Genomic DNA, 10,290 nt, shown 5'->3' on the forward strand with positions numbered 1-10,290 from the left:
ACTTTTAGGTAAAGGAATGTTTTCTTCAGGAAATTAGGGTAATAAATGTATTTTCATTCTTATCTAGGTTTCCTGAGGAGTTTGACAAGACATCATTTCACAAAGTGCGTCACTCTGAAGATATGCAGTTTGCTTTTTCATATTTCTACTATCTTATGAGTGCAGTTCAGCCACTGAACATTTCTCAGATCTTTGATGAGGTTGATACAGACCAGTCAGGCATCTTGTCTGACCGAGAGATTCGCACACTGGCCACAAGGATCCATGAACTACCATTAAGTTTGCAGGTACTTTTTCCTTACTGATTAACTTTTAGAACAGCTTCAGTTTTAAAGTCAAAATGGTTAAAATAAAACAAGTCAAATTTTTATCCTCCCTTGTAGCATCAGTAACATTTGACAATTTTAAAATATTACCTGGAAAATATAGCATTGTGTTCTACTTGTTGTTTGTTTTTTCTGTGGGGTCTGTGATTAAACTTAGTTCTAGCAGCTGCAGAAAAATGGCTCACTGCTGTCTGAGTTCAAGAAAACAGTGTGAGTTTGTCTAAAAAAAGAGTTCACTGCCAAGAGTTAGATCCTGCTGTGCTTACCGTAGTTTCTGCACATAGTAAAAGATAGTTCTTGCCCTGAGGAACTTGGCCTAAAGAAAGAACAGAGAAAAAGGATAGCAAGGAAGTCATACTAGTAAATAGTGTGATAATATACAAAGACTCATGCTTCTGTTCTTCTAGGAACCTCATAAAAAGAGACATGGTTTTTGTAGGACTTGCGTTCTTAAACATACAGGTAGAGAACAAAGTGTGATGTTTTTTCTTTACAGAGAGGAAATGACACAAACCAGTGAAACAATTTGTTTATGGCACAGGGCACAGAATCATTGGCATAGTTGGAACACAGCCCTGCTTTAGTTCATTCCTGGCCTGTACCTTAATCAGAAAATCATCCTGTCCTTGCAATAATGTACTCTTCTGTTTGTTTGCTTGATTTGGAATTTAATATGCCAGTGTTGATATGGGAACTCTGTACTGTCCTGTCATTAGTAGAAAAGGTGTGCTTTTAATTTTAAATGAAAATAACATTGTCATACCTTATCAGGTCCTAATTAAACTCTGTATTGAGCATTTGCTTTACTTTATAGGGAGTCTCACTGACTTAACAGTTAATGAAATGGGGTCTGTTGAATATTAAGTCTACTTTTGTTGACTGTAGCATGGAAGTTTGCTATGTTGATAACATTAAATACATTTGTGCACCCTGAATTTTTAGAGCTATGTCAGTGAGAAAATCAGTAGGATTTTAAATGGATTTTTTTCCACCTTTCTTTCTGTTAGGATTTGACGGGTCTAGAACAAATGCTAATAAATTGCTCTAAGGCTCTCCCTGCCAACATCACTCAGATCCATGTTATTCCTCCAACTCAGGAAGCATATTATGATCCAAATCTGGTAAGAAGCATTGATCTTAAAATATGCTTGTTTTCATTCCTGAGTATGTCTTGTCTTTACTTTAAAAGCTGGTTTGATTTCTAGAAGGAAAGTATTTACAAAAATTACTACTTTGTATGTACATTAAGTGAGTGCTTCAAAATGAAAATTTTACAGGCTGCTTCCTAACTTACTAACCCTTAATTTTCTTTAAAAGCAGAAGAAAGCTGAGATTTAGGCTGTTATTATAATTGGGATTTAAAAAGTTATCCTTGTTCAGAAAATTTACTGTTATGAATCAAAAAGACAGTAAGCCCAATACCTTTCTGACTAGAACTGTCTGATAAGTCTTTATCTGAATTATAACACATGTATTCAAGAAACACCCTAAAATGCAAAAATCTCTGCTGTACAGAGATTGCCTGGCCAGTTTTATTGGTAGCCTTTATCAGAGGACTATTAGGCAGCTGTCAAGTTAGTTAGAATTTTTGAGTATTTTACTGAGAATGCAGTTGCAGTGTTTTTGCTGAAAAATAATTTGTAAAATAGGAAATTATGATGTTATGTACCAATATTGTTTTCTTTTTCCCTCCATAGATGATAATAAAACTATTGCTTTTGATTCCAGGAGAGTAAATTATGTGGGCCACTCTAGCTGTAATACAAGTTTTCTTACAAAGTACACTTCTAAAACGCTCTGTGATTTTCAGTAACCTATAATCTAAACAGTGTTTTCTTTCAGCCTCCAGTAACCAAAAACCTAGTGACCAATTGCAAACCTGTGACTGACAGGATTCGTAAGGCTTACAAGGACAAAAACAAATACAGGTGTGTTGTGGCAGTCCTGTGGAAAGAGATGCTTAGTGTTGTAAAGGCATGGGAGGAGGGATACATACACACATAACCCAAGATTGCACGTGTATGCTAGCAAGTCTTAGCTCAACACCATTTTAACAGTGGAACTAAAGAAACATACTGTTGTTAACTTATGTGTGTTTCATTGTGCAGAGTGATGTGGTTTTTTCATAGTTTGCTTAGTGGACTAAATAATTCCATGTTACTTGTGTCGTCTTGGGCCATTTCCTCATTTGTATTGTACAACAGCAAGCCAGGGTATGTTTGGATGGCTAGAGAGTGAGTGCAGTTCAAGTGGCATACAAAGAAGTAAACAGCCTTCCTGTACCTAGAAGTTGCACATCTACTTCATCCTTCCTTCTACTAAAGCTTAAAAAAACCCACAAAAAGCATTTTAGTTTTAACTACCTCGTACCTTTCCTATGAGATGTAGGAGTGACAGTGGTGTGAGCTTTGTAAGTGGAGGAGAGTCTCAGGTGAGACTTGAAGAAGCCTTCAGGGTGCTTTCTTCTATTTAGATAAGTGAAGTGAAAAATATAAATGTGTTACCTACAACTAGTAAGACTGTTTACCTGGAGTCAAATGTTTGTATTTTATATTCTTTCTCTTAGAATTCAGATCTGTGATTGATAGGTGGCTACTAATGTTTGATAGAGAAGTGTTCTGTGTAAGAGCATTAGCTGAAAAATGTAAATGTCCCAATAGAAAGTGGCAAATTTTAATGAAGATTGGCCAATCAGATTGGAAATGTTGCTCAATAATGTTAAATATGAGATTGATATTCATTGACCCAGACTTTAGGCTGTTTTATTAATATATAAATATTATTTCAACAATAAGGTTTGAAATCATGGGAGAAGAGGAAATTGCCTTCAAAATGATTCGCACAAATGTTTCTCACGTAGTTGGTCAGCTGGATGACATACGAAAAAATCCCAGGTATCCTGTTTTGTGATTTGTGTGAAGATGTGAGATGGTTTTAATTTTCTGATTTGAGTCTTTGAACTTTTTTTTGTATTTAAAAGATAATTGATTATCATGTATTTCTAAACTCTGTGTTCCAGGGTAAGACAATTTTGAACCAAAAGTATTTCTGATTTTTTCTGTTTGACTGAAGCTGCCTTCTCCCTCTGTTATGCCAGGGACTATCTCAATAATTTGTTACATTTTTATTTATCTAAAATCTTCAAAAATTTAGAAACTTCAGCTATTTTTGAAGCTTCCATTTTTGCTGTTCTAGAAGGCATACAGTTTATATTGCAGGCAATTTTATTTTAAAGGAAGAACTTCTTGACCTGCTTTATGCAGGTATTTTATGCTAGAAGTTAGGTATGGATTATTTTGTTACTAAATCAGTTTTGCATATTCATTGTGCTTTCAAGCTCTTTTACTACATGAAAAGAATCTTGCTTCTGTCTTCAGAAAACCAGAGTTTTCTGCCAGTTTGAGTTTGGCTGCAAGAAGAGGTCTGACAAGTGTCAAAAGGCAGAGCAAGGAGGAAAGTAGAACCAGGTACCTTGGGCCAGGGAAAGTGAAGCCGCCTCTTTTGGTCAGAGAAAGCTGTTGGGTGATCTCAGCTGCCTGTAAAGCTATAGCATGATTTGTATTTGTAGATAAAGAGTAGATTTCTACTTTCCTCTCAACACTTTTGCTGGGTTATTTATTCAGAAAGGGAAAAGGTAGTCTTGAGGCATTTTACAGCTGAAGGGGGTTTGTATATATTGCTATTATTTCAAAGAGTGCCTTCTGGCCACATAACTCCTACTTTCCAGTAGCCACAATAATCTTTTACAACAATAAGTTGTAAAAGAAGAGTAGGCAGTGCTCTAGATAGTCCTGCTGCTTCCTTTTCCTTCTCTATTTCTTTGTCTGCTGGCTATGAGTTGTTCATTTTTGGTTTTTTTTTCGAGGTAGGGGTGATTTCAAGTCTTGTTAGGCTCAGAGAGGCCTGAGTAACATAAGTTTCTCACCTTCAGTGTTCACAAAGTGAGGAGTCGATTATCTGGGCTCTATTCCTGTGAAGTACAGTGCAGTACTATAGTCATATCTTGTTAACAAAGGAGATCTGGCACAGTTATGTAGGCATGCCATTCCTTCTCTTTGTCATGTTTTATTTGCATACAAACCAGTAATTATAACCAGTCTCCAAAAACAGGTTTTTAGTGCCTGTCTTGGAATGAACTAAAAGTTGCATTCACGTACTGATCTCCCAGGAATGTTTGGTTTGCACCCTTAAAGCAAAGTGAACATTAATTGTCTAGGCATTAATTTTGGAATATCCAAAGGAATGTAATTTTTGGTTTCTTTGGGATGAATTTAAACAGTCTTTCTATTCAAAATGAGCTAATATCCTCATCAATCTTGTACTTTGCTGTGTGTAGCAACCTCTCAATCCGTAAGCTGTATCTCTCTTCCATGAAGCTAAACAGGAATATACACTCTAGGAATACAGCTACTGCATTCCCAGGGCTAATGAGCTGCCAGTCCAAAGGATGAGGTCAGGGATAGTCCAGAGTTAACTCCCAAAATGCTTAGAGTGTAGCCATGATTGCCATAACCAGCTGCTTTGCATAGTATTACTTGATACAGGAGATACAGCCTGCTCGTTTTTGGAGAGGCATATTTTTCCTTCTAAGATGTAGCAATTTGAATGCCTGGTTTTGCCCTGCACATAATTGTCTAGAGCAGGGTTACCAATTATGCTAGATGCAGTGCATTACCAATTATGCCAGATGCAGTGTGTTGCCATTCAGTGCTAATTCCCTGTGTGGGCTGATAGACAAGCTCCAGAATTCTGCTTATTTCCAGATTCCTGTAGAAGTCTGAACTTTGCTCTTTGGGGGAGCACACCATACTATAGAGAACACAGCTAACCAGAACTGCTTATTTACAAAGGTTAGCAATGACAAGGCATATGTCATCAGATATGATTTCTGCCTCCGGGGAAAATGTAGGGTCTTGTATCTCACAATATAAATAAAGCACATAACCTTGCCCAAATGTGGGAAGGGGAATTTTGTTGTCAAGCACCAGGTCAGAATGGCCAAGAGGACATAGCAGTTTAGCACACTAGATGATGCTTTAGTGTCAGTTTTTTGCTGTAGCTTAGTTCCATGTTTTTTTTGTGAGAAATAGGTCTCTGCAGAAGCCATTGCTTATTTAGTCACAGTGATTTCCATGTAAATTCTATCCAAATTGTTGGCTTTTTGTTTTTTGTTGGTTATACAGGTCCAGCTTTGAGTCTGTGACTTGACAGACCAATTTATATAATGTTCTCAGTAAACCAAAACCTAGGGACCAAGCTTTGCCCTGTCTTATACAATCTAATATAGTTTTTATGTTGATTTTCTCTAAAGAATTCAGCATACACACTAAAATAGTAATTATTTTGTATGTTTCCCTTCTATAGTGAAGCTCACTTTGTTATTTAAGAGACTTTACTCATGATAAGTATAAAAATCCTTACCCAGATTGTAATGCTCTGTTCGATGGACTGTTCAATGGGATGGTGCACACTCTAGTGCCCGTTAGATGGCAGCATTATATAACTAGAAATGTGGCCTGTCGCTGGATTCTTCTGAGGTTTTGACTTGCTGTCAATCCTAGTGCTCTTAGAATTAAAATAAAATTAATTTAAATAATGCAACAAAAAACAACTGTTTGGTTTAAAAATGATATGGTTTCAATTTTGTTTTAAAGGATTATGTTTATGTTATTTGTTTGGCAATACCTTTCCCATATTATCAAGGAAATATTCTAACAATTTCATCTTGTTTCCTAGAAAATTTGTTTGCCTAAATGACAATATTGATCACAATCATAAGGATGCACAAACAGTGAAAGCAGTGCTTAGGGATTTTTATGAGTCGATGTTTCCCATCCCTTCCCAATTTGAACTGCCAAGAGAATATCGGAATCGTTTCCTTCACATGCATGAGCTCCAAGAATGGTATGTTCCACAAGTTCTTTTCACGTTACTGTAGTGCAGTAATATAGAATTACCTAAAATACTGCTAACGAGCTGATTTTCCTCCAGTATTGTCATGAAAGAGTTAACAGTGAAAATAGTGTGGTGAGATTTTAATGGACTAAAATACGAAGTCTACCGGATTTGGGCTTTTCCAGTGCTTAAATACTCGTCAGTATTTTATCAAGTGTTCCTAACCTACTGCAAACAAAAGCTGTTGGTTTGTTCTTTTCTTTGTTTTTTTAAAAAATAAAACAGGAATTCTAGCTTTCTTTAAATGTAAAAAAAGCCGCAAACCATTGTTACATTTCTGACATGATTTTTTTAATCCATCACATAGCAATAACCATCTAGATAAAAATCAGAAAAGATACATGTGTGTCTCGTTTTTGTATAATATGTGAAATTTTTGTGAGTGTTTATCTCTTGCCATTTTATAAATAACAACTGAAGAAATTGGAGTAGTTGACAAGCAAAACGTTGACAGATACAGTGACAAAAATGACACAAGACTAATATAAGCAATCCTGTTGCTGATCAGCAAATCATGAGAAATAGCTGTTAATAAGAAAATGGAAAGCAATAGAAGAGCTCTAGAAGGAATCAGAAGGATTGTAGGCATGATTGTAATGCTACAAGCCCTGCTGTAGTAGTGGTGGAGGGAGCAGGGGTCAAACCCATTTCAGCAGTTAGCTTTAGAAATTTGTGCTGGAGAAGTAGATACAGTATTAGCTCCCTTTTAGAGATCCTCCATCAAGTCTTTGTAGCTTCAAAAAGACACCTTGTCTTGTTTGTAGCCAAAGATGATTCTACCAGGGTGCGTTAAGGCAGGCTAAAGTGCTGGTGGAAATCAAAGTATTTTCAGAATCACAGGACAGCCCAGGTTGGCAGGGACCTTGAAAATTATCTGGCCCAACATTTAATGGGAAAAGGTACATAGATGAGACTATCTCCTGCCAGCTCTCAAGTGTCCTGGCTACAGGTATATAACTGTAGCACATAAGGGAATTGCAGTTTGGTCAAAAAGGAGATAGTGTGACTGCAAAACCACAGTTGCCACAAGTAGGTGTGGCACTTGGGGATGTAGTTTAGGTGTGGACTTGGCAGTGTTAGCTTAACAGTTGGACTCGATCTTTGAGGGAATTTCTAACCTAAAGATCCTGTGATCTAGCACCCTGAGCAGTCATATCTTGGAAGCTTCCAGTGAGACTCTACCCGGTCTCTGGGGAGACTGCTCCAGAAATGATTGTTTTGACTGTAAAAAAGATTTCCTTATATCAAGATGAAGCCTCTCCTAGTCCAACTTGTAGCTGTTGCCCCTTGTCCTCTCTATGTGGCTCTTCGTGAAGAGAGAGCCTGTGTCCTCCTTTTAGTCACCCTTTAAGAACTGAAAAAAACTTTCTTTGCATGTTTTGTGGAAACTCTTTAAATATTTTAATTTATGGTATATGAAGCTGTTTTTCTGTTTCCTTCTTTCTTTGTCCAGGAGGGCATATAGAGACAAGCTCAAATTCTGGACCCACTGTGTTCTAATAACACTTATTCTATTTACAGTCATCTCATTTTTTGCTGAACAGGTAAAGTTAATGTCTTATCAAATATGTATAACACTTAACAGATTATCTTCAGGATAACATTGGATGGATTTTTAAAATAGGTTTTGAAGAGTAGCTAGGATTTTCCCTTCATAAAAGAAGTAAAGATGTTACATGACTCATGATTAGGTTGCTTTAATTTTTAAGTCACCATGTTGAGCTTCTTTGAAAAGAGAGTTATATGGGGAGGAGGAGAGTGGCACCTTCTCAGGTGCCTTGTGACAGTGAAGTCCATCAGCACTGTGCTAAATTTTTGAAATTCTTGGTCTGTTAACATGGATATTGTAGAAGTGTATAGTAAGTTAAGAGGAAGGAAAATGAGTGCAGAAGGGGATCTTCAGTTACTTAAAGGCCTTATCAAAATCTCTTCCATAAATAATTGCAAAGACTCCTACTGAATTCAAAAGGTTTTGAATCTGACTCAACAGGAAAAAACCTTTGACTTCTGCAAGCTTAAAATGGCTTTCTTGAACATGATTAGTCCTGCTAAACTCAGAGGGAGTCAATGGAACAAATCATATGGGTAATTCTTTGCAGGTTGGGGCCTTAAGTAACACTTTCCGTGGTCTGATGAAGAGGGTGTAATTCTTGAAAGGTTGGCTTTTGATTATTATTTTTTCCCTCCTGTGACTTTTGCATGACTCTATCCCTTGATTTTCAGCCTTTTTTATATATTAGAAAACTCCATTAGCAATTCAGTTTTGGAAGGGGATACTCAACTCAGTGGTACAGTTAGGAATCTAAGTACCATTTTAAGATGTCAGCTTTGTGCTGATCTTTTAAAAATAGAATGTAGCCTGGTGTTAATTTAAATACACAAATTACCTTTAAAATAATCAGAATAAAGGCATGGTGTATTTTTTCACTTTCTGCTTGTATTCTGATTATTGAGAAGTCTAGTGGAAATATGCACATCTAATAGATGAATTGGAGTAAAAAATGCCTTTCTGGCATAATCTGAAAAAAAATTCAGTACTGAGTATTTAACATGGGTGGTACAGATTTGATAGTCTGTAGGATGAAAACCTGACCAGCTGTGGACCTTTAGTCCAGCAGAGAACTACATATTGCATTTTTTTTCTCTCCTCAGCTAATTGCACTTAAACGAAAGATTTTTCCAAGGAGAAGGATCCAAAAAGAAGTTGGTCATGAACGAATCAAAGTGTAGAAGAGCTTTATTTTGGAGATCAGTCTACCTCAAACTGTGATTAAGCATTTTAAATGTCTCTTTCATAAGTGTCTTTTCTGGTTTGCTGTTTAACTACATTGATATGAAGAAAAAAAATCATGCACCTACATTCAAATTTCTGCAGTACTCTTCATGATATAAAAGCTGCTGGAGCTGTGACAATGCAAAATAACAACAAAAGATAATTGCAGGATACCTGTACATAGGCAGTTTTCAACAGATCTTACTTTACAACTCTTAGTTCATGGCCATGTTATCCTTTTTTATAAAAAGGGTTACCTAAAAAATGTAACTGCATTTATTGCAGTGGATGTTGCCAACTAGATAAAATGTTGGAAGGAAAAGTTGTTTGGGATCAGCTTAAGAAGTCCTTGATCTTGCATTCCAAAGCATTTTGCAAATTTCTGTCATTGCTGCTTTTTTAGCCCTCCAGGGAAAATTGAGAATTATGTAACTTGTCATTTAAATTTAGAATACATTTATCGATGTTGACATTCTTTAAAGCACAGTCACAATTCATCCCCCTATTTGTAGTGTATAATTGGGATTTGAAGGAATGGTATGCTACTAAAAAATTACACAGTAACAACATCTTATGGTTTATTTGAAAGATGTTTTATATGTGGTGTGTTATAGTCCAAAGAATACAGAAAGAAATGGTGTTATTTCCTGGCTTGATTACAAAGAGAGGATTGTAATCAAAGGAAAATGATCAAGGTAAAATATTTTACAAGCATTGTAAATCAAAAAGCAAAAGTGCCTCTGTATGAATGGGTAACAAACTGTTTCAAAGTAGAAAAGTATGGGGAGCAGTGTTTCACTTCATAAAACAATATTTGTACTGACATACAAAGCTGTGGTGTTTTTAAATTTCACAGAATTTGGCCCTGTATTTTGCTGAGATATGGGAATAGTGTGATTTTATGCGGGAAAGGGTACTGAATCTTTTCAAGCAGAAAATTTTGGTGGTGTATCTTCACTTAATTGTATTAGCAGTATTCAAAAAGCATTAATTTTTGTAATCGGATGATGTACAAAATGTATGTGCATATGTATTGTAAGATACTTGGCTTGCTTTGGAGTTAACTAAAACGTGATGAAAGTTTCGTCTGTTGTTTCTGTTTCACACAATCGGGTAGATTAGCTACGAATCTGCATGAATCTTTACGTCAAAAGTTCTTATTTTTTCCGTTAAAAACCTTGCAGCTTTAATCATTGAATAGTGATTTGAAGCACGGCTCCGTTCTCAAAGCGGGAT

General features: G+C 36.2%; 1 protein-coding gene across 3 annotated transcripts in view; it reads left to right on the forward strand.

Annotated features, from left to right (window-relative positions):
* GNPTAB (N-acetylglucosamine-1-phosphate transferase subunits alpha and beta) overlaps nt 1–10,138 on the forward strand; it is a 38,046-nt gene extending 27,908 nt beyond the window's left edge. The window contains exons 15-22 of one of the 3 annotated variants that reach the window (XM_030263198.4): nt 68–287; nt 1,334–1,447; nt 2,169–2,254; nt 3,122–3,220; nt 6,063–6,230; nt 7,735–7,825; nt 8,381–8,438; nt 8,934–10,138. In XM_030263198.4, coding sequence (XP_030119058.4) covers nt 68–287; nt 1,334–1,447; nt 2,169–2,254; nt 3,122–3,220; nt 6,063–6,230; nt 7,735–7,825; nt 8,381–8,428 — 826 coding nt within the window. In that variant the 3' untranslated portion in view covers nt 8,429–8,438; nt 8,934–10,138. The remainder of the gene's footprint in view (nt 1–67; nt 288–1,333; nt 1,448–2,168; nt 2,255–3,121; nt 3,221–6,062; nt 6,231–7,734; nt 7,826–8,380; nt 8,439–8,933) is intronic. The other 2 variants (XM_030263197.4, XM_030263199.4) reach the window with 2 other exon arrangements.
* The last annotated feature ends 152 nt before the right edge of the window (nt 10,139–10,290 follow it).

Source organism: Taeniopygia guttata, chromosome 1A (genome assembly GCF_048771995.1).
Source record: "Taeniopygia guttata chromosome 1A, bTaeGut7.mat, whole genome shotgun sequence".
Classification (NCBI taxonomy): domain Eukaryota; kingdom Metazoa; phylum Chordata; class Aves; order Passeriformes; family Estrildidae; genus Taeniopygia; species Taeniopygia guttata.